Raw genomic sequence first — 26,267 nt, forward strand, 5'->3', positions numbered from 1 at the left:
GACCGTCATAATTTTCCACAGAAGCAGCAACCGTAACGGAATTGTTTCTTACTGCGGTATTAGCGGTAGAATTCCACGCAAAAGATTGTCTATTCCCAGCATTGGTTTCTGTAGACATATGCCCAGAATTGAGCGAAGTTTCTTCATTGACCGACCCAGAATTGGGTTCAGAGCCCATGGTGGGTCGCGAACTCGCTGACCCATGAGAATGTAAACACAGTCACAAATCTCCGTTAGCACGTTGAGAGCAACTTTCGTAAAATGCCAACTAAATCGTCATCAATTTAGTTAATAATTGGCAACGTAAAAAGTAAATTTGTAGCAGTATTGTTCCAAAAATCCAAAGTAAATTCCTCTGATGATAATTCACGTCTTGAACCACGTGACCTCTAGGTCATCTCATATGGTCCCTCAGTAGGTTGATTTTACGGAATGGCACGTACCTAATACACAGCAGCTAGTACGTTACCTTCCAGCTGACTGCTGTCCACACAAGTTATACACACTGGTGACTCACTTATACTCAACTTACATATCTAAGTGTTTCTTTCTGTGTATATTAAATAATGTTTTTTAAAAACAGATATGAGATAAAAGACAATATAAGGCTGCCCTATTGTGTGCATGGTTTTGCTTACATATGTAAGTGAGCAATACAAGAGTGTAGGACAAAAGTTTTTTTAATGAATATAAGACTTTTGCTTTCTTTAATTTAAAATCTTTTCTTTTATTTATAAGAATTTTGATTTAAAAGAATGTCAAACAAAACATACACCCAGTATGGTTTTTCAGTGATCAGTTGAATATTCTTGAAATAAATTATATCAAAGTCAGTCAGAATTTAAGACATTTGACTGCTGATAGATACACACAGCTTTGAATTAAGCTTCTATAACACAGTTTCTGTTTCTGGGGGAATGGATATCTGCCTAACAGCTTAAAGTGAATAGTTGGGCAAAGAAAACCAGTCTAAATGCGTTTATTGGCCTTCCAAAAGTTCTCACATATTAATACGATGGTCAAGTTATGCTTACGTTTCCCAGTTCTGACCATTGAAATAAAGAAAAGTTGAAAGCATTGAAAGCGAGGCTGCGTGGAAATGTAACCACGGACATAGTCAGGCGGGAGGACGTTTTAGGATTCCTATACTTTAAATTAATTTCTTCTTACGCAGACATATGTTGACGAGAGATTTTATTTTTCTATTTCATCAGAAATTATACTGGACACATTTACCCCATTTTTACCGACTTGAGCCATCCTTTTCCCGACTGTTCACTTTAATGTTTTTAGAATGAATTACTCATATCATTAGGAAATTATTAGTTTTTTCAATATAATAACAATAATTGTCAACAGAATTGTGTATCATAATGTCATATAATCAGCATAACTTGAAACTAAAAATCATTTTGAATTATATTATTATTTGTGGCACTACTGCAAAAATTATTATATTTACAGTCAGACCATGAAGTCAATTGATTGTGGTCTACAATATCATTTCTTATGTTTGATTTAATTAAGCTGTACTTTGTATGGTTTGAGTCTAAGGGATTACATCCAGTAACATTTCAACTCTGTAATTTGAATTATGTTGACCTACGACATGCTAATTTCAATGCAGTTGACCTATACTGTATCTGAGCTATATGGATACACTGTTCTTGCAGATAATTATAATACAACAAATCATGTGCTATAAACTGATATGAATAAATGCTATATATTTTTGGGTATAACAATTATTTTTCATCTCTTAGTTCCAATAAACATATAAAATAATCGCATTTATATAAACTTATGTTCAAAGTGAAATATGTTGTTTGCATCTCACTAGCAACCTGTACGAAATAATCTGGTCGGACTGGAATCGGAATCTGATCGGATTTCAATGTTCAAAAATCTGCACGGATTAATATCTTCTCTTTACAGTATATCAAAATCTGATCATAATTTCCTGAATCCGATCGGGAAAACTTTTTTCTGATCGGAAAACAGGGGCATAATATTTAAATGAATACAGTAAGATTTTCCATATATGGAAAATCCATGCAGAAAAAAATCCAGTTGTATTAAAATCTCAGCAGATAAAATCCGACTCAAAATTCCGACCAGAATTCAGAAAAAAAATCTGATCAGATTTTTCTAAAAACCCAATCGTATTTTGAATTTTATTCCGATTGGATTTTGGAAAAATAATCTGATCAGATTTTCTGCAAACCATGATAGTTTACTGTAGCCACATATCTGATCAGATTTATTAGTACACCAGGGAAGTCAACAAAATAAACAAAAAACTAACAAGAAAGTTTGTAAGCAGGATTTTTTATTCAATAATTATCTAATATAGAAGTTAAAAAAGTCAATTTAGTCCTTTAACCATATTATGGCTTTTAGCTCATATATCTATAATATTTCAATGCCTCTTTATATATATACACATATATATATAATTAAGTCCTTTAGATAATAAGACAATGTTTTATTTTCCATGATATTCTTGCTCCTCTTCGCATTAAAGAGTTTTTCCTGGTACAACTGATCCTTCCTTTCATTGATAGTTTAATTTGTTAAGTAGCAAGGTGTAACTGTTGACTTTACATTATCTGAAATACAGAAAAAAACCATTCAATTTAGTTTAAAAAAATTAGTTGATCTTCTCTTATCAACATCCTAATCCTAATTTTACTTTTATATTAACATTATAGTTATAATTATAAAGCTGCATCAGTATTATAAATTCACTGAAATCCAATAAAATCACAGCTAGGTTTTAGGAAAACAAGCTGGACAAAAAGCATGCATTATTGTATATATGTATTGATTGACCTCTCTGACTGAGGTTTCAAACTATTTCTGCTCTGTACATGTATTTGACATATTTTAATAGTTCAAGTGGATGCAAGCTGTAAATTATAGCATAGTGATTCAATTTATGTTACAAACAATATACTGATGCTTCATAAATTCTAATTTTTGTGCTTTGTACTGATATATGATCCAACAATATTGATCTCAAGAAGGATTTTACTGGCAATACTATATTCAATATGACAATAGCATTCTCATCATTTAACTAAATATGTGTCCCACAAGTATCACAATAATTACATAGTATATATACTCTCCAAATATTTCTATGAATTTAGAACTCACCAGTATGAATATTGCTCTCATGGCTGAAATCTTCATCTCCTTCTCATTAATACATCCATAAATGCTCTTCTGTTAATGTAGTTGCATATTACCTTTTACTGAACCATAGAATCCAAAATAGCACAATATAGTTCCATTCCTAGAACACTTTTATAGTTATATATTCACACAAAATCACAGAGAAGAAAATAGTCTCCCTCCATCAACAGCATTCACTTTCAAAAGTGCTAGAATGTAGATTCCGGTTAGAAAAATTGGGGCACAAGAAAGGATTTTCAATCTAAGTGCCATAGTAATTAAAAAGTGATTTAATTTCATTTGACATATTTGATTGAAAACAACTACATTACAGACATGTTTATATAATTATGTAAACATAATTATCATATATTCCAGTAAATAGATTTAATAGATAAATCATACTTGTTTAGATATAAACATATGCCCTTTGGTTGGCCCCATGAATTTTTGTGACTCAGAATCCTATCCCTTGACCTCCCTAGTCCAGTGCCCAGCTGGGCCCATCTACATGATAAGAGATGTAGATCTCAGCAACATATTGGTTATACACACTGGCCTGGGATCTGGACTTAATTAGTATACATATATAATATCAAGACAGAAAAATTTAAAATTACCTAATTTACCTACCTGTTATGATAGCTATTAAATAATTAAATAAGAAGAACTTAAAAAATGAATTCTTTAATTGGAATATGTATTTATTATAATACCCGTTACATGTATGTAAAATTGGGGGTTTCAGTGGGTTCCGCTCGGAGGGCCGGCTTCAACATACGACCAGGAAGATATTGATATCTTTAGCATCTTTTATTGTCGGATTTCTGGTTCTAATCAGTCCCTATAAAATATACAAATAACACTAATTAACACACAATCGAACGCACTTCAAGTGAGTACACTCACACTTACAAAACTCTCATTTAGATTCGGAGAATTCAAATATTATTGAACAATTTCACACATCTCCACAACAAATACAAATATCAGATTACGAGTAAAATTAAATGGATGTTTGATATTATTATCCAACACAACAACTTATACACTACATACCACGACCAAATAATACAAAATTATCATACTCGATCGGCAATAATCGATCGAGGAAAATATATAAAAAGTTACCGATATATAAAAAATAGATAATTTACTGATTTAGAAAGATTGAATTAGATATTCCAATAATTTACATTAGCCTAAACATATTTATGAAGTAAAACCATTATTCACTTACCCCGTGTATGGCACAAGGGACGTTCATAAAAAAACCTGTTATAGCAACGACAAAGATAATCGTCCTCTCTATCAAGAATCCCAAATAGAAGTGAAGAAAAGAAATGAAGTAAGGCGGGAAAGGAAAGAAAGAGTTAACGCGCATGTCGAGGTCAAGTGGTCAATGTCCGTAACATGTACATATATACTATATACATCGTATGTCCAGTATGCCTAATCGGGGCCTACTATCCACTATTCTACATACAAAGTTACACGCGACGAAACCGAAAGTAGACGCGGACTTACGGAAAGAAATACAAAACACTGACAAATTCAATTAACATAATAAATTAATAACATATTAAATAATAAATAAACATTCTCATTTACCAGGGTGTCACATGTATTATGAAAATTGCCAGAGACTGATGGTACTGATGATCATAATAGTACAGGATATATTCTTGAACCTTGCAAAAAGACCACATTTTACCATACCAAATAGACTAGTTGCTGTTTGAATCACATTTGATTTGGAAACTCCTTTGGATAGTAGAAAAAATTATATTGTGTAGAATTATTGATTTCAAAGTTAATTTATATGACATAAAAATTAATGTTTGCTGGCCCCTTTGCTCATATTAGAATGATGATATTACACATGTTTTATTTCAATATCTGCTGATAAAAAAATCTTAAATGAAACTAAAATTAAAAGAAGATAATTAATTGTTTTTTATGAATATGTTCAAGTGTTAAGTGAATTTGTGGGATTATATATACTCAAAGCTTGAAAATCTTTGTCTGTTTAAAGTTAAAGTTTGGAATCTGTATTTCAGTGAAAACTCTAAGTCAGAAAATCTGTGTCAGTGAAAACTCCAAGTCAGAAAATCTGTGTCAGTGAAAACTCTAAGTCAGAAAATCTGACTCTGTCAATATTACAAAGTTCAGAAATCTGTGTCACAGTCGGAATATTTTTCCAATTCTCTAAAATCCAACTGGATATAGAATAGGATTTTACAGACTGGGATTTTTGCTTCTTAGAATCCGATCAGATATTGCACACAGAATCCGTGTCCGATCGGATTTTTGGTAAATTTTTAAGAATCCGATTGGATTCCAATCGGAATTTCTGTTTTTCCGATCAGAATCCGATTCTGAATTTCATACAGGATAACAAAGATGCAACTTTGGGGGTCGCACTAAAATCATGAAATCCATATACCATATACATGTGCGGCATGATCATTTCTAATTAATGTAATGGCCTTGAAATCATCTTTTTTTGCCTTTTCCTCAAATACATATGAAAAATCATATGCGAATAAAACAACAATTTTCAGCACATAAGAATGAAATCACTGAATACACTGAATTTAATGAGACAATGTTTCATGTTTGATACCTTATTATTATTCAAAATATGACTAAAGAATTTACTCTTTGTGTTTATTCCCCATAACACATGCTTCTTAGATTAATACCACAATCTATTTTTCATAAATCAGACTGAATTCCATCATTCTGATAAAAACAGACACAAACAGTGTTAAATTACCGCATACTTATATTGAAATAAAATACCTAACAAAGCTCTTATTCCCTAATGATGGTTTGGAAAGTATACATGAAAATTAAAATGTATTTTGATATTTTCAACATTTACAAAATAACTTGAAATATGTATAGGTGGCTTATGATATTGTGTAAAATACAGATATCCTTGAGTGAGTTCCAGTTGTAGATATTAAGCATTGGCATTCAGTTGGCATTCATAGTCAATATGAATACCAACTGGAGGGAGGCAAATTTCATGATGCGCTCTAGCTTCATGGAGATCGATTGCTAATGATACAAAAAAGCTTTTCAATCAATTTTGACTGAATATGCCGGAATGAATGAAATAATATGTATACGTATGCACAAAGAAGTTAGATATAGGATACTATCCAATTGATGTTGTCAGAGTAGATTGAAGATTGCCATAAAGGGATTTAAAGGATATGATAAATACAAGATACACTTAATAACAAAATTTTAGAGCGACAAATGACATTTTGTTGCCATTTTCTCAAAAGAAAGAGAGAAGGTGATATTTATGTATCATTGACTCACGCTCCAGTGATCTTCTGTAATGATCCTATTTTGTGATTTGCTACTAATATATATATATGTGTGTATGAATAATGAAATAAATTGTCATCTTATAAAAGAGTGCTTGCATTTATAAAACAACACTTTTAGCTGGAAGTCATAGTTTTCCAACTTGAAATTTACATGAAGTGTATGATATGCTGTTCACCGATATCAAATTCATTTATCTTAGAAATTGCAATGTCTTTCAATTACATTATTGTATCGCATAACGCATGTTCTTGGTATTGAGTAGAAGGAAATAGAAAATTATCTTTAAAAAGTTGTATAAACAATTTCTTTACCATTGCAATTTGACAACAATTGATGGATATGCTATTGTGCATTGACATTTATCATTTATGTAATCAATGCAAATCAGAATTCTTGATTTGTAACTTTTTTGAGGCTTAAGTCTCAGTACTTTCAGTACTTTGATTGTTTTAATTAGGCATATATATACACGATTAAACACCAATTATTGTCCAAATGAAGAATTTCATTTATGCTGTGTCGGCGGTGGAGCATCTTTAAGAAAAGACTAAGGCAATCAAGAGATATTCATTATTTTTCTATTCTTAAATATGTTACTCAAAGTATCATGATATCATAATTACCTGTGTTGGATAATCTATATTCCCTGGACAGTGTCACTGGTCAGGTGCCCTAGTTTCATCTAGATGCTGTTTATAGGCCTATATGTGTGTGTAAATGTGTTACATATTCCCTTTACGGTTAAAGGGAAAAACAATAGTTGAGAGTTAATTATTGTATTTTGTTTTCAAGACCCTGGGAAAGGCTCGACTGTAGCTGCCAATTCAATTGTTGACCCGTAGTACACATTCCGTTGTGCCGAGACCCAGCCAATATAACTTGTGCATTGTTATCTTAATTGTGAAATTGATATTGTGTTGAAGAAAATGAGATAAAGGATAAGTATTCAGTTTACCTCTTATAACCAGGACAGCCAAACACCTTTGATTTTTTTTGTCACCTATAATGAATTAAGCCCTCCCCCAGCAGGTATGTTTTAAAAGTCTAGTCAACTTAACACTTTTATTATATATAGTTGCACAAGTACATGTGTGATACCGATAAGCAAACATACAGTGTACAGGAAAAAGTTTTCCCAATTATTTTATATCATATTACAATATTCTGATAAATTTGAATTAACAGCATTGTTAAATGTCTGAATTTTATTAAATTTTCTAATATTAAAAGTTAAGTTAATGCTATTTGAATTGGTCCCAACAATATTCACACTAAGAAGATGCTGCTTCTGCATACGCTCACACTAAAATCCTGCTCAGCAAAACACTGTTCTCCACAAATCATTTTTTTTTTTTTTATAAAACTGTTGATCTATATATCAATTAACATTTGATAAATGACATCTGTCTTGAAAGAAGTGTATGATTGTTTTTATACCAACATTGATAACAAATACCAGTGGTCATTTGAACTGTCCTAATTAATTATTAGTTTAATCAGTGCATATAATTAAGTGATGATCAAGAATATTAGTCAAAACCAATCATTGAACATTAATTAACTAAACCATCGTGCAACTAGGCCATTGGCCTCTTGTTAGGTTGATGTGTTCTAGGGAATTTGATGATGCGTGGGTACTCTAATACCTTATTGCCAGGCTATTATTACACCTCATGTTTATAAAAGTGTCTATAATTAAAATTGCGAATTTTATGATCAGGTGGATGATTTATTTGAAATGTTGAAACTGTTGATGAAATGTAATGTCAGTGGTGTTACACTCAGTGACGACAGTGTGACAGAGTGAAGGATCAGCTTCTAGTCTTATACCTAGCGGGCTTACTGGTCGTTGTTTGTAAGTCAACAAGGTCTTTATAATAATGTACTTATCATATGTTACCCAAAATGCTTAATGTGCATTCGTACAATTGTAAGGAAGGTTGATTTTAAGTTTCCTTCGTGTACAGATCAAATAGAACCTATCAAAATTGTACAGCCTTTATCCATCGACTGGCTCTGCTTTAAAGGTTCACCACTTTTCCGAATCAAAAAATAAAGGTTTCTTAAAAACAATTATAACAAAAGAAAATTTATATGGTTGGCCTAAGATAAGGTTACAACACCAAACAAAATCTCCTGCGTAATCTATGTTTACAGTGAAGATTCCTTTTGCTGTTTTGCTGTCTGGCGCGGTGATAATCAGCAAACGAGCAGTATTTAGACTGACGACAGGAAACATAATGCAACCAGCATTATGAAAATTAACATTTAATTTATTTTAATTATTTTTTTAGGAATTGATAATAACTGTAGTATTACCGTTAAGTTAATAATTTTTGCAATTCTATAAAATTTTCAATCTTATTTTACATTTCCATTTTAAAAATCAAGTTTCGTTTCGGACAGGTAGTGGCCCTTTAACATATTATGTAAAAATGGTAAAATAGTTACTACTCACACAGGTGCAGACTGGCTACCTGAGTCTCTAGAATATTAAAACATCACTAAAATTTGCTCGATAGATTATCTAAGGGGAGATAATCTAGGATTAGACCTCTGCTGAGAAATTATGTTAAGAACTATAGAAGAATCTGCAAATATGGTAAAACAGTTTCAACTCATTCAGATGCAGACCAGTCTCTAGAATATCAAAGACTTATCTAAATATTTGCTCAATGAATTATCTAGGGGAAGATAATCTTGCATTAGATCTCTATTTGGGAAACCTGGTGACCAATCAGGTCTACCTTCAAAATGAAAACAAATAAGTTACAGTAATCAAATTTTGCATTCTGACAGGTGCTTTGAAACAAGGGAAGTTTTCATATTCATGCAAATATAATAAATAAGAACCAATATTTAGAGAAATTTTAATTCCTTGTGAGTGTCTCTTTGCCAATTAAGGATATTGTAAAAAAAACAACCAGACATCCAAAATCATCATCTATCTCCACCGTGTCATTTTTATGTGAAAAATAACTACTAAAAAAAACGTGGTTAGATCATGCTTTGCAGTCAACTTTCTCAGCTGTGGTTTAAGTGAGTCACCGATCATTTCGAATACAATGTAGATAGTCAAGGATCAGATTTGACATATTTCCTGAACACAAATTTTAGCTTTTGCGTCAAAGGGCATTAACTCTAAATTGTATAAACACCAACAAAATTAATTGCTTAATTTTGTGTACTGAAGACTTTCTTAGAAATGTTAGTGTGTTGTATACTTTGCTTATATAATAAGGGAAAAATAAAGATTATCTCCCCTTGAAAATTACCGGTATTCTTTTTGATTCTCTTCTTTTCTTGTAGATAATCATTTTTCAATTCAGGCTTTCAATCTTATTATATTTTAAGAATCTAAAAAATGCAATGCATTGTGTAACCTTAAAGGGACAATTCAGTGAACATTGAAATTTACACATATTTCGGAAACAAACCAGCTCTAATAGAAATTAGATTAGTAGGTTTTTCTGTGATGTTGTGAAATGTATGTGAAATGTTCCAACTCGCTTACTGTCCACCATTACACATAGTGGTTGTATGTCTTGTGTGCCGAACCCCGGCCCTTGCCTGTGTAGTAAAGACAATTTTGTCTACCTTATTAGATGCATGTTCTTGTCTTAGATAATTTCAAGAACTCCTCAGTGGTTATCTATTGCATTTGTTTAACGTGCTTGACTTTGGCTAAAGGGTATAGGTACATCGTACATGTAGTACCAGCTGCTTGATCGTATTGATCAACAATTTGGAACTTCAACAGCATCAATCAAAATACTAACAACGTCATGAAATTTGTGAATATTTCTTGTTATATGTTTCATAAGGAATGTAGAACAATACATTTATGTCATATTTTACTTAGTGGTTATATGTAACAGAATCAGCCTCCCTTTAACCTTTAACCGATAAAAAGTTTATTTAATTTGTTAGCCCACCATCATCAGATGGTGGGCTATTCAAATCGCTTTTTGTCCGTGGTCCTTTCGTCCGTCCGTCCCTCCCTCCGTCCGTCCGTCCGTCCGTCCTTCCGTCCATTAACATTTCTTGTTACCGCTATTTCTCGGAAAGAGCTGAAGGGATCTTTCTCAAATTTCATATGTAGGTTCCCCTAGGGCCCTAGTTGTGCATATTGCATTTTAGGACCGATCGGATAACAAGATGGCCGCCAGGCCGCCATCTTGGATTTTGATAGTTAAAGTTTGTTACCGCTATTTCTCAGAAAGTACTGAAGGGATCTCTCTCAAATTTCACATGTAGGTTCCCCTAGGGCCCTAGTTGTGCATATTGCATTTTGGGACGGATCGGTTAACAAGATGGCCGCCAGGCCGCCATCTTGGATTTTGGTAGGTAAAGTTTGTTACCGCTATTTCTCAGAAAGTACTGAAGGGATCTCTCTCAAATTTCACATGTAGGTTCCCCTAGGGCCCTAGTTGTGCATATTGCATTTTAGGACCGATCGGATAACAAGATGGCCGCCAGGCCGCCATCTTGGATTTTGATAGTTAAAGTTTGTTACCTCTATTTCTCAGAAAGTACTGAAGGGATCTCTCTCAAATTTCACATGTAGGTTCCCCTAGGGCCCTAGTTGTGCATATTGCATTTTGGGATGGATCGAATAACAAGATGGCCGCCAGGCCGCCATTTTGGATTTTGGTAGGTAAAGTTTGTTACCGCTATTTCTCAGAAAGTACTGAAGGGATCTCTCTCAAATTTCACATGTAGGTTTCCCTAGGACCCTAGTTGTGCATATTGCATTTTGGGACCGAACGGTCAACAAGATGGCCGCCATCTTGGATTTTGATATTTAAAGATTGTTACCGCTATTTCTCAGAAAATACTGAAGGGATCTCTCTCAAATTTCACATGTAGGTTCCCCTAGGGCCCTAGTTGTGCATATTGCATTTTGGGAGGGATCGGTTAACAAGATGGCCGCCATCTTGGATTTTGGTAGGTAAAGTTTGTTACCGCTATTTCTCAGAAAGTACTGAAGGGATCTCTCTCAAATTTCACATGTAGGTTTCCCTAGGGCCCTAGTTGTGCATATTGCATTTTGGGAGGGATCGGTCAACAAGATGGCCGCCAGGCCGCCATCTTGGATTTTGATAGTTGAAGTTTGTTACCGCTATTTCTCAGAAAGTACTGAAGGGATATGTTTCAAATTTCATGTGCAGGTTCCCTTAGGTCCTTAGTTATGCATGTTACATTTTGGGACCGATCAGTCAACAAGATGGCCGACAGGCCACCATTTTGAATTTTGATAATTGAAGTTTGTTAACGCTTAGAAAGTACTGAAGTGATCGGTCTCAAATTTTATATGTAGGTTCTCCTAGGACCTGCATATTGCATTTTGGGACCAATCGGTTAACAAGATGGCCAACAGGTAGCCATCTTGGATTTTGATAATTGAAGTTTGTTAGTGTGATATATCTCAGAAAGTACTGAAAAGATCTTTCTCAAATTTCATATGTAGTAAAAGTTTGAAAGCAGAGAAAAGATCCCTCTTTCTATTGTCAGACGTAGATCATTCTTTGGTGGGCGCCAAGATCCCTCTGGGATCTCTTGTTTTACTTATTATGATCAATATTTATATGCATAAACTGAATATAATTATGATACTAGAATAATTTTGAATTTTGCATGATGTTAGTTAAAATTCCAGTTTGAAAAACTAATTTCGAAAACTAACTATACACATAGAAAATGTCCGGAGAGTATTTTTAATGCAGGGTAAATTTGTGGACAGACTCTTAAACAGGGTTTAATGAGATGACAAAGAGCAATGTTTCGTTTTCGTTTTTTCCCAAAAGTGTTAATTTTTCGAAAAAGGCATTATTTCAAACAAAATATTCCATTAAAAATCTTAAAGAAATGGTTCAGATATGAATTATATTCATGATCTATTCAAATGATTTATGAATAAAAACGAATGTAGAATGTGCATTTAGTTCTAATGAAAATGAACACGAATATCTATAGCCATTTGGGCCCGTTTAAAGATACAAAAAGAAGAAGTAGTTACTGTATTATTTTAGAGGGACAATTAGAAGCACTTTCTATTTGCAAAGTTTAAAGAAAATTGGGCTGGAGGCAGTTGCTATGGGTTTTGCTTGATTATTTTAACGTCCTATTAACAGCCTAGGGGTCATAAAAGGACGGCCTCCCATGTATGCAGTGTGTAGCGTGTGTGAAGTGCGAGGTGCATGTTTTGGGAGTCTGCGGTATGTTTGTGTTGTGTCTTCTTGTATAGTGGAACTGTTGCCCTTTTTATAGTGCTATATCACTGAAGCATGCGGCCAAAAAACCCAAGCAACACACCCCACACGGTCACAATATACTGACGACAGGCGAACCAGTCGTCCCACTCCCTGTATGCTGAGGGCTAAGCAGGAGCAGAAACTATCACTTTTAAAGACATTGGTGTGTCCTGGCCAGGGGACAGAACCGAGAGCCTTCCTCACTAGGGCGAACGCTCAACTCAAAAGTGAGGCGGTGCCAAGGGAGGAATTAGGAAACATAAAGTCAGTTAGGAAGAAGAGAAAAGAAAAGATCCTATTTAGTCGCCTTTTACGATCATGCAGCAGGTATAAATCTAATGCCCTACCTGCAGGGCAAAGTTGCTATGGGATTTAGCTTGAACACCACTAGGGCTATTATTGAGTTGAAACCTCAGTTTTAACATTTAGATGTTGTACTGTATGATGTCATTCAACCACAAATCCGTCTTTTAACCATGGTTGTCATTCTAGTATGGGATAGGTATAAGCCTTTGGGGGTTATATTGATTTCTTACCATGACACCATGCACTTTATAGCTTTGATTTAATGCACTATACATGTAGATAGCTTGAGAGTGCAGAAAAATTAAATGGCTTTTAAATGGATTGGACTGAAAATTGCATGAAATGTTTAAGGTAAATAAGAATTTCTGAAAATTAATTGCTTCACATCTCTCAGTGAAACATTCAAAGTCATGTAATCAGAAAAAAAAATGTTCCATTTGAAAACTTATTTATATAGATTATTTTGCTGCAAAAATAAATTGGTTTTGATTACAGTAAATGATATGAAAAATAGCAAAGGTAGTTAACATACGTTAATCCTTTTATTGCATAATTTGCAACATATTCTGTAAGATGAAATTGATGTAAGCTTTGCAATCAACTTGAAGATGTCATGGTACAATGCATAATGTGCATTGAACATTGGTATATGATATAGTCCCCAAGTGATTTCCAAATTCTGAGTTTAGCATTATCAAACAGTTGCCATGTCTGGTTGTCAACACTGTTGATGAACGAATGTGATGGCTGATGCTGAAAGTGTCTCAATTAAGATTAACGTAACAGGCTCTAGTCAGAGGTTGGTGTTTTTTTCTAAAGTACTCCGGCTATCGAAGGGAATAAATATGATGACATAAGATGTGTTATATGTTAATATACCATATTGAATTAGCTCGACTTTATAACAGGAAAACAAATTGGAATTTTTAGCTCACCTGGCCCGAAGGGCCGGTGAGCTTATGTCATGGCGCGGCGTCTGTCGTCCGTCCGTCCGTCGTCCGTCCGTCAACATTTCCTTTAAATTGCTACTAGTCATAGAGTTCTGCATGGATTGTAACCAAATTTGGCCACAAGCATCCTTGAGGGAGGGGGAACAGAAGTTGTATAAATTTTGGCTCTGACCCCCAGGGGGCAGGAGGGGCGGGGCCCAATAGGGGAAATACAGGTAAATTCTTTAAATCGCTACTTGTCCTAGAGTTCTGCATGGATTGTAACCAAAATTGGCCACAAACATCCTTGGGGGAGGGGGAACAGAACTTGTATAAATTGGGCTCTGACCCCCGGGGGCAGGAGGGGCGGGGCCCAATAGGGGAAATAGAGGTAAATTCTTTAAATCGCTACTTGCCTAGAGTTCTGCATGGATTGTAACCAAAATTGGCCACAAACATCCTTGGGGGAGGGGGAACAGAACTTGTATAAATTTTGGCTCTGACCCCCGGGGGCAGGAGGGGAAGGGCCCAATAGGGGAAATAGAGGTAAATTCTTTAAATCGCTACTTGTCCTAGAGTTCTGCATGGATTGTAACCAAATTTGGCCACAAACATCCTTGGGGGAAGGGGAACAGAACTTGTATACATTTTGGCTCTGACCCCCGTTGCAGGAGGGGCGGGGCCCAATAGGGGAATAGAGGTAAATTCTTTAAATCGCTACTTCTAGAGTTCTGCATGGATTGTAACAGACCTGGGTATGTGTACAATTTTGGAGTATTTAGTACGCATATGTGGTCCTAAATACACAATACGCATTGCGTTGGCTTTCTACGATTTATTGATGCAAATTAAAACTTTAAAAAAGACATTGTGTTCATACCTTTCTCTGTAATGAGCGCTATATCGGAACACCTTGATGAGTTCAGGTTGCTATGAAGTGTCTGAAGAGCGCTTGAATGTGATGAACATTTTGCATGGAAATGTGAAGCGTCAGCGTGACACTGATCTGTTAGGAAAATGTCTAAACAAAAGCAAAGATGACAATCATGAGGACTCTTGCACACCTAAAAGGTTACGGACGAAGGAATCGATGGCAAAGTATAGTGAGGAGTGGCCCTTTCTCTAGATGTCACAAGAGGGCACACATTACGTATTTTCCTCCTAATGTGCCAGGTACTTTTTCTGCGGCCGTGATTGGAGTTATGACTGCCAAAGACACGTGGGTCATGATAGTTACTTGCCGTTTTAGTTTATATCATATTTCTTGTTGTCTTACCCACTTAACCATTCTGTGCTGTGTGTATTGGAACTATAAACAATATATTTGAAATGTATAAATTGTTTTATTGTAATTGATATTAAGATATCCGTTAAAGTAAAAATCAAATAATGTATATCATAATTAAGTACTTTTCTGTGCTGGTAACAGTTCATTGACCGATAATTTAAAATACACATTGGTTGTGCAAAATACACATTGGGGCAATGGGAAATCCACATTTGCTTCAGAATATATACCCAGGTCTGTTGTAACCAAATTTGGCCACAAACATCTTTGGGGGAGGGGGAACAGAACTTGTATGAATTTTGGCTCTGACCCCCCCCAGGGCAGGAGGGGCGGGGCCCAATAGGGGAAATAGAGGTAAATTCTTTAAATCGCTACTTCTCCTAGAGTTCTGCATGGATTGTAACCAAAATTAGCCACAAACATCCTTGGGGTAAGGGAAATAGAACTTGTATAAATTTTGGCTCTGATCCCCCAGGGGCAGGAGGGGCGGGGCCCAATAGGGGAAATAGAGGTAAATCCTTTAAATCGCTACTATTCATAGATTTATGAATGGAATGTAACCAAATTTGGCCACAATCATCCTTGGGGGAAGGGGGACAGAACTTGTATAAATTTTGGCTCTGGTCCCCCGGGGGCAGGAGGGGCGGGGCCCAATAGGGGAAATACAGGTAAGTCCTTTAAATCGTTACTAGTCATAGAGTTCTGCATGGAATGTAACCAAATTTGGCCAGAAATATCCTTGGGAGAATAAGAACTGAGTTTGAATTCATTTTGGCACTGGTCCCGGGGGGCAGGAGGGGCGGGGCCCTATAGGGGAATTATAGGTAAATCATATAAATCGGTACTTGTCCTAGAGTTCTACATGAATTGTAACCAAATTTGGCTACAAACATCCGTTTTGGAAGCGGAACAGAACTTGTATAAATTTGGCTCTGACCCCTGGGGGCAGGAGGGGCGGGGCTCAATAGGGGAAATACAGGTAAATCCTTTAAATGGCTACTAGTCATAGAGTTCTGCATGGAATGTAACCAAATTTGGCCAGAAATATCCTTGGGAGAATGAGAACTGAGTTTGAATAAATTTTGGCACTGGTCCCGGGGGGCAGGAGTGGCGGGGCCCTATAGGGGAATTATAGGTAAATCATATAAATCGGTACTTGTCCTAGAGTTCCGCATGGATTGTAACCAAATTTGGCGCCACATAAACATCCTTGGGGGTAGGAGAACAGAACTTGTATAAATTTTGGCTCTGATCCCCCGGGGGCAGGAGGGGCGGGGCCCAATAGGGGAAATAAAGGTAAATCCTTTAAATCGCTTCTAGTCATAGAGTTCTGCACCTATTGCAACCAAATTTGGCCACAAGCATCCTTGGGGGAAGGGAAACAGAACTTGTATAAATTTTGGCTCTGATCCCCCAGGGGCAAGAGGGGCGGGGCCCAATAGGGGAAATAAAGGTAAATCCTTTAAATCACTCTAGTCATAGAGTTCTGCACCTATTGCAACCAAATTTGGCCACAAGCATCCTTGGGGGAAGGGAAACAGAACTTGTATAAATTTTGGCTCTGATCCCCCAGGGGCAAGAGGGGCGGGGCCCAATAGGGGAAATAGAGGTAAATTCTTTAAATCGCTACTTGTCCTAGAGTTCTGCATGGATTGTAACCAAAATTGGCCACAAACATCCTTGGGGGAGGGGGAACAGAACTTGTATAAATTGGGCTCTGACCCCCGGGGGCAGGAGGGGCGGGGCCCAATAGGGGAAATAGAGGTAAATTCTTTAAATCGCTACTTGCCTAGAGTTCTGCATGGATTGTAACCAAAATTGGCCACAAACATCCTTGGGGGAAGGGGAACAGAACTTGTATAAATTTTGGCTCTGACCCCCGGGGGCAGGAGGGGAAGGGCCCAATAGGGGAAATAGAGGTAAATTCTTTAAATCGCTACTTGTCCTAGAGTTCTGCATGGATTGTAACCAAATTTGGCCACAAACATCCTTGGGGGAAGGGGAACAGAACTTGTATACATTTTGGCTCTGACCCCCGTTGCAGGAGGGGCGGGGCCCAATAGGGGAATAGAGGTAAATTCTTTAAATCGCTACTTCTAGAGTTCTGCATGGATTGTAACAGACCTGGGTATGTGTACAATTTTGGAGTATTTAGTACGCATATGTGGTCCTAAATACACAATACGCATTGCGTTGGCTTTCTACGATTTATTGATGCAAATTAAAACTTTAAAAAAGACATTGTGTTCATACCTTTCTCTGTAATGAGCGCTATATCGGAACACCTTGATGAGTTCAGGTTGCTATGAAGTGTCTGAAGAGCGCTTGAATGTGATGAACATTTTGCATGGAAATGTGAAGCGTCAGCGTGACACTGATCTGTTAGGAAAATGTCTAAACAAAAGCAAAGATGACAATCGTGAGGACTCTTGCACACCTAAAAGGTTACGGACGAAGGAATCGATGGCAAAGTATAGTGAGGAGTGGCCCTTTCTCTAGATGTCACAAGAGGGCACACATTACGTATTTTCCTCCTAATGTGCCAGGTACTTTTTCTGCGGCCGTGATTGGAGTTATGACTGCCAAAGACACGTGGGTCATGATAGTTACTTGCCGTTTTAGTTTATATCATATTTCTTGTTGTCTTACCCACTTAACCATTCTGTGCTGTGTGTATTGGAACTATAAACAATATATTTGAAATGTATAAATTGTTTTATTGTAATTGATATTAAGATATCCGTTAAAGTAAAAATCAAATAATGTATATCATAATTAAGTACTTTTCTGTGCTGGTAACAGTTCATTGACCGATAATTTAAAATACACATTGGTTGTGCAAAATACACATTGGGGCAATGGGAAATCCACATTTGCTTCAGAATATATACCCAGGTCTGTTGTAACCAAATTTGGCCACAAACATCTTTGGGGGAGGGGGAACAGAACTTGTATAAATTTTGGCTCTGACCCCCCCAGGGCAGGAGGGGCGGGGCCCAATAGGGGAAATAGAGGTAAATTCTTTAAATCGCTACTTCTCCTAGAGTTCTGCATGGATTGTAACCAAAATTAGCCACAAACATCCTTGGGGTAAGGGAAATAGAACTTGTATAAATTTTGGCTCTGATCCCCCAGGTATAAATTTTGGCTCTGGTCCCCCGGGGGCAGGAGGGGCGGGGCCCAATAGGGGAAATACAGGTAAATCCTTTAAATCGTTACTAGTCATAGAGTTCTGCATGGAATGTAACCAAATTTGGCCAGAAATATCCTTGGGAGAATAAGAACTGAGTTTGAATTCATTTTGGCACTGGTCCCGGGGGGCAGGAGGGGCGGGGCCCTATAGGGGAATTATAGGTAAATCATATAAATCGGTACTTGTCCTAGAGTTCTACATGAATTGTAACCAAATTTGGCTACAAACATCCGTTTTGGAAGCGGAACAGAACTTGTATAAATTTGGCTCTGACCCCTGGGGGCAGGAGGGGCGGGGCTCAATAGGGGAAATACAGGTAAATCCTTTAAATGGCTACTAGTCATAGAGTTCTGCATGGAATGTAACCAAATTTGGCCAGAAATATCCTTGGGAGAATGAGAACTGAGTTTGAATAAATTTTGGCACTGGTCCCGGGGGGCAGGAGGGGCGGGCCCTATAGGGGAATTATAGGTAAATCATATAAATCGGTACTTGTCCTAGAGTTCCGCATGGATTGTAACCAAATTTGGCGCCACATAAACATCCTTGGGGGTAGGAGAACAGAACTTGTATAAATTTTGGCTCTGATCCCCCGGGGGCAGGAGGGGCGGGGCCCAATAGGGGAAATAAAGGTAAATCCTTTAAATCGCTTCTAGTCATAGAGTTCTGCACCTATTGCAACCAAATTTGGCCACAAGCATCCTTGGGGGAAGGGAAACAGAACTTGTATAAATTTTGGCTCTGATCCCCCAGGGGCAAGAGGGGCGGGGCCCAATAGGGGAAATAAAGGTAAATCCTTTAAATCACTCTAGTCATAGAGTTCTGCACCTATTGCAACCAAATTTGGCCACAAGCATCCTTGGGGGAAGGGAAACAGAACTTGTATAAATTTTGGCTCTGATCCCCCAGGGGCAAGAGGGGCGGGGCCCAATAGGGGAAATAGAGGTAAATCCTTTAAATCGCTACTAGTCATAGAGTTCTGCATCGAATGTAACCAAATTTGACCACAAACATCCTTGGGGGAAGGGGAACAGAACTTGTATAAATTTTGGCTCTGGCCCAGGGGAGGGGGGGGGGGCAGGACGGGTGGGGCCCAATAGGGGACTTAGAGGTTAATATTAAAATTCTTTCAGAAAAGAAACAATGAACCTGTATTCAGAACATTACTTGGCATTACAAACCAGGTGAGCGATACAGGCCCTCTGGGCCTCTTGTTATTGTGTACTACCTGTAAATTTTGTGGGTAATAAGACAAAATTAGCAACTAAAATTGCACTTAAAACTACATGTAACCTTAGCTAAATTAGATCATTTAAGTTTTGCAATTAAAATTTATATCACAGATGAAATTTACCATTGACCAGTGAAATCACAAAAATATAAATCCCAAGAAAATTATAAACAAGCTGAATAGTAGATCTTTTTTTAATCACATCAATCGTTTTAATGATAAAATATATTACCATTGTTTGGTGTTTGTAAAGTTAAAGGGAAACAAAATCTTGCTTCTTGGCTAAAATTGATGATTTGGAATTTGATTTTGGATAACTGAAGATATTTCTAAAAATTAATATGCCAAAATGGTTATTTCTAAAAACAAATGTGCACAAATGGTGAGAGATAACTCTTGTTTGACTAAATATTTTGATGATTTCTTGACGGTTTGTAGGAGTAACTTCCCTTTGAGTCATACGCATTGATGAGAAATGTATTTTAATAACAGATTAGCTCTGTAGTAGGTGGGAATGAAAAAGAAAAAAAAAGATATGTAATTTTTCAAGCTTTTGAAATTAATTATTCTTTTTCATCTATCTTCATTTTATTGTTTGTGCAGTCCTTCTGTATCTGGTTATATCTGTTAAATATCACAGTTTACAAAACACTTTACAAATATAGAGCTGATATAAAATTCAAGTATGAAATAATTTAAAAAAAAAAAAAAAAAAAACACTTCATATAAGTTTTGATGAAATTCGATTTATCATCTCGAAGTTTTGAATTTTTGTCATCAAAGCTCGCAAAAAAAAAAAATTGCCAGATTTAGAATCCCATGTCACATGTATACTCTTCAACTTAAGCTGAAATGATTCTAACATCATAGACCCTGAAACTGACAGGTTTTTTTTAATTCAACTGAACTTTTTGTTTTTGAAATTAGAAAAAAAATCTGATGAAGTGTATGCAATAGAAACTTGTTTTTTGTCTTTTGTTGACTGTATACAATATATAGCTTTAGATGTATAAGTTGGAAGATTTCTTTGGTCATTTTTTGGCAGAGGATTGTCATCATAGCCTCATTTCCCTATCCTTGACAATCAAAGTATTGCATGACATTACATATTTAGTAAATGTCATGAAACTTGGCAATTAAATTTGATATAATTAAACAACTCTGACGTAAATTAATAATTTATTAACTTCTAGTCATGACTAGTTATTTTATTCATAACTTTTACTATATTACATACCTCACATGGAAAATTTCATTTTGGTCACCATTTTCTTAAAGGTGATAAAAACAGATTTTAAATATGCTATATTTGTGTTGATATTTGTTTATTGTGGTGCACTTTATGATTTCCAACAGAAAATACAGGTTGGATTTGGCGTAATTTCCATAAAATGTGCTTGAAACGAAGTCCACAGCGACCCTTGTCTAGAACGATTGCATCGCTTATCGCCCCTGATATCACCAGGTGGCCGTAGATTCGTGACGTCATCTGAGACAAACAGCTGTGACAAGAGCCGGGAAATTCAATGGGGCAGTGTTGCGGTATTGGCGATTATAGATATATAAAACAGTCGCGCTACGTGTAATTGCTATATTGATAAGTGGAAATGTATCCGTATATATAATATACAATCTATAACATACCCTGATATAATAAAAACGATCGTTTACTCATTCTAATCGTTATATTCTGGGCTATAAAATTGTTATGTTCTTTAGGTCAAAAGTCATTTGACATCGTGTCCGTGTGTGTCAACTCAGGTTCGAGGAGGTTGCGGTTGACTTTTGTCTGTAAATTAAAACTCTAAACATACACTTTAAAGTTTATATCAACAAGAAGAAATATAAGTTTACAAGAAAATGGACCAAAACAAAAATGACACTACATATGCTACATGTACATACATATAATGCATATTTATAAAAGTAGACCCCGACATCCTTCATGCCGTTTCTAAAACCCTATCGTACCGCGACAAACGTGCCCCTTTCCTGCCTTATGTATGTATGTACTACATACCTCTATTTCCTATTTTGAACTTAATCCTTCAGAACACCGCACAGAAAGGATTAAGCTTATTTATTTTTTAAAGTTCTGTAATAAGTTTTACGGATTTATTCGACAAAATTTCAGGGCTTTCCGTGTACGAAAATAGATTAACATGTACAGTAGTAATAATGCACGCACGACCGATAAGAAAGACGGAACAAAACACAGATACTAGATACAATGACCAAATATGCATGACATGTACTCGTGGACAAGATATGCACGTTTAATAGTTCAACTAACACAGGGCCATGAAACAACCTATTTCTTATAAAACACGTATCATTTACAAGACCGCTTCATTATTATATTATCTAACCGTGCGCAGTTTGGAAAATTTCAAAAGTATACGAACAGTTCACAGGGATTTGAGAATTAGTTTGTATCAATATGGACACGCTAGATAGCCTATTGATCATTATGAGACGATTTAGGGGTCTAGATAAAAATAATCGGTAAAAATCGTATTCTACGTATACGCAAGTGTACTCTGAAGAATATAACAGGAAATTAATAAGTACGCAAATTGGCCAAATTGGCGAGCATTGTGGTGTTTTGAGGGTTCGGGGGAGACCCCCGGAAAAAATATTATGATTTAGAATGGCTGAGAAATGAGTTTCACAATGTATTTTGATGATTTTGCGAGCGGCGAAGGCGCGATATTTTGGTATTTGGGGGTCCGAAGGTCTCCCCCGAGAAGGAAAAAATATTACTATTTACAATGGCTGTGACGAGTTTTACGATGTATTTTGATGATTTTAAAGCGTTCTTAACATTGTAATTTTTCTATTTTAAATTACCTGCATTTATATAATGATAATATTGTGACCCTGCTCGATCCGAACATACCGGCTTCACACCATCGGCACATTGCTGTGTAACTCAAAGTACATGTACAAAGAACTGTAATAATGATTTAATTGTCTTGCTAAGACTTATACACATTTTTAGAATCCCTAAAAGAGAGTATGAAAACTGTGCAGGAGGACCCTTTCATTTTTCTTTTAATCATGCGCGCATGTTTGTAACAGATGATTTTTTTTTTCATCAAAACGTAGGTCTAAGGAGGTGGGCCGCAATAATTGTCCATTTTCACTACGATATTATTTTGCACATAAAATTACCAGTATGTATATCAAAACTCCCCGGTTAATTTTATGTGTAAACTATAAATTACATACATGCACAGTCGTATTACTCCAGGGTGGACTGAATAGGAAAGTAATACTTATTCATTCATGAAAAATGACCTTATGTTTAAGCCCCCACATGATATTCCACATGATATATGTACTCGATATTAATGACATCATCATTTACATATAGTGACGTCATTTAATAGGTTATGACGTCAATAATGTGTGATTATGTAGGGGATAAACACGCTACCCAATAAGTCGGAATATAACATATTTTTCTCCATGTGTATTTCCGTAAGTACTAAGACCTGTGGCTAAAATCCACATGCATGTTGACAGTTCCGCGATCGGCACACCGGCTTCCACTAGTTGTTTGTCTCAGATGACGTCACAACTCATCGGAACTCAAGGGAGGTAAGTCATAGAAAAAAATCTGTCGTCAAAAAGATGTGAAGATTGCTTTCATTAATTTTACTATTTAGAGACAAAATATTAGCAAATATCAAACTGATATATTTTTCAATAGGACATAAAAATGTTTCTAGTGTATTATCTCATTTTCCATGTCCCTTCTGTTTTTATCACCTTTAAAAGGAATTTTTTTAATAAATGAAACCTTATTGTTATTAATATCTTCTTTTTTTAGCGTTTTGTCTTAGATTTATCACAAACTTTGTAGGACATTATAAAAGCAGTTATGTAATTTTGATATTGATAATTTATTACCAGAAGAAGACATTAAATTGGTTTAAAAACACTCCATGTCATGATGATATCATTGATATGTATATGAAGGCATAATGATATGAATTGTCATTCTCACATTAGGTGACCTATTCCTAGTACATTAAACAAAAGGCCATCGCTAACTTGTCAAAATAATTTTTTCTATGGTGTTAGACTACACTGGTCACTCACCCTACTGTCAAACCATATTCCATCTGTACTGTCAAACCACTGCATCTCATCTTCCAAACCACTCCATCTCTATTGTCAAACCTTTCCATCTCAATGCTGTCAAACCACTCCATCTTTACTGTCAAACCACTCCATCTTTACTGTTAAACCACTCAATCTTTACTGTCAAACCACTCCACCTCTACTGTCAAACCACTCCATCTTTACTGTCAAACCACTCCACCTGTACTGCCAAACCACTCCATCTTTACTGTCAAACGACTCCATCTTTACTGTCATACCACTCCATCTCTATACTGTCAAACCACTCCACCTCTACTGCCAAACCACTCCATCCTTACTGTCAAACCACTCCATCTCTATACTGTCAAACAATTCACTTTCAACTATCAAACCACTCACCTCTGTTGTCAAACCACTCCATCTCTATTGTCAAACCACTCCATCTCTATTGTCAAACCACTCCATCTCTACTGTCAAATCACTCCATAAATGTTTTGACAAATCACTGCACTTTTCTGTTTGAACTCATTCCATCAATGTTCTGTCAAACTTTTGAATATTTTTGTGTCAATTAAACTAATCTATTTCTACCCTGTCAAAATTTATTATTTCTATCTTTTCAATCTATTTCATCTCTTACGCTGCATGGAAACTTACATGAATCTCTGCCTGAAATGATTCCATCTTTTCTTTGCCTATAACTGTTCGAATTTCTACTATTTCAAACTGTTCCATCTTACTCTGTCACACTCCCTCTCCCTATCAATCACACTCTTTGTTTCACTATATACATAGCTGTAACTGGCAAGTGGCACTGTAGTTTAACACTGCCAGCTAGAAAACTCCATCTCTGCTCTGTCACACAACTACATCTCTGTTCTGTCAAACAACTACATCATTATTTTCTCAAAAAACTCCATTTCTGCTTCGTCAAACAACTGCATCTCTATTCTGTCAAACAACTTCATTTCTGCTTTGCCAAATAACTACATCTCTATTCTGTCAAACAACTACATTTCTGCTCTGTCAAACCACTACATTTCTATTCTGTCAAACAACTACATTTCTGCTCTGTCAAACAACTTCATCTCTATTATGTCAAACAACTCCATCTCTGCTCTGATAGACAACTTAATTGTTACGCCGTCAAACAACTCTATATCTCTACCATTTCTATACCTTTCTTTACAACTCCACTTCTACTCTGCCAAAAATTATCTCTACTGTCAAACAACTCCATTCCTAACCCATAAATTACTGCATCCATCCTTGCTGCAACAAATATTTCAATCTATATATCTGCCAAACAACTCCAACTCCATAACTGTCAAATTATCTATTTTCTAAGTGGAACGTAACTTGTTTGTCTGTCAAACTAACTGTATTCTGGCCTCAATAATTTCTTCTGCAAAACAATACACAGCTCTCCTATGCAGTGGCAACCTTGCTAAGTTGGCAGCCTGCCAACTATGCTAATGCTATGGATGTCAAGGGCTTGTTGTATGTGGGTCAAGAACATTCTAGTGTATACCATGTTATTAGTGTTTTTACCACTTTTAAATTATACAGTGACTGATGGTAAAACCTCACTGAATCGAGCAATATGTCACAACACCAGAATTGGCCACATTTTTCAAGGCAACAATTTTTGATAGATTTCATTTTAATGTATCACCAAATTTCTATATTTAAATAGAAATCAGGCTTCCGGCTAGGCTGTGGTCTAGATGCTTGTGTGTACTCTTACAATTATAAAATCAGATTGATGTAAGTCATAAATCTATCAGAGTAAAGAGAAAGGCCAATATCCTTCTCATGTGAAAAGCATTTTTTGCTTTGAACATAGATCTTATTCTGAGCCTGGAAAATGTATTTTCCTGGTTTAACTAGACAGAAAGATTTATAAATTAACTTTTATCAATTCATCACTCTTTGCAGCCCTGATTTAGTTACAAAGATAACAGAATTCATTCATAACAAATTCTGAATCTTAACTTTTGTACTTTTACACAGAAGGACTTAATTTGATGGGGCCCATAACTACTAAAGTAATTTCATTTTTATGTTTTCTTAAAAGCCCCGGGGCTTATATAAGAATATAAAGCTTTGCTAGTATGTCATTTGAAAATGAAACAACTACTGGAATTTGCATGCATTAAAACTACGGTGCAGTGTAATTTTAAGAGTTTGGAACAAAAAACAAAAAACCTGACGCTCAAGTTGCACAATATATATAACTTAATGTAAAAGTAATATTAATATGTCGTAAATCTTTTAAAAGTACAAAAGAATTGCTATTATAGTTATTTTTATGATAACAGTAATGTGTAAGTACTCTGCAGCTACGTAGAGATTCAGGAAAAGTTTGGCTGCTATTAGTTCAGATATAAAATCTATAACTTTCCTACACTCTAACGCTTATTATAGCTAT

General features: G+C 35.8%; 1 protein-coding gene and 1 long non-coding RNA gene across 2 annotated transcripts in view; one reads left to right on the plus strand and one right to left on the minus strand.

Annotated features, from left to right (window-relative positions):
* Window positions 1-2,312: 2,312 nt before the first annotated feature.
* On the minus strand, window positions 2,313-3,855 carry LOC138309421 (uncharacterized). The gene is made up of 2 exons (XR_011206272.1): window positions 3,160-3,855; window positions 2,313-2,609 (listed from the first exon to the last, which is right to left on the minus strand). It is a non-coding gene; the product is annotated as an uncharacterized lncRNA (long non-coding RNA).
* Window positions 3,856-21,025: 17,170 nt separating this feature from the next.
* Window positions 21,026-26,267, plus strand: part of LOC138316647 (uncharacterized) — a 71,516-nt gene continuing 66,274 nt past the window's right edge. Inside the window, exon 1 of the mRNA XM_069258324.1 lies at window positions 21,026-23,329. Coding sequence (XP_069114425.1) covers window positions 23,241-23,329 — 89 coding nt within the window. The 5' untranslated portion in view covers window positions 21,026-23,240. The remainder of the gene's footprint in view (window positions 23,330-26,267) is intronic.

This window comes from Argopecten irradians, chromosome 1 (assembly GCF_041381155.1).
Source record: "Argopecten irradians isolate NY chromosome 1, Ai_NY, whole genome shotgun sequence".
In the NCBI taxonomy this organism is placed as follows: Eukaryota; Metazoa; Mollusca; class Bivalvia; order Pectinida; family Pectinidae; genus Argopecten; species Argopecten irradians.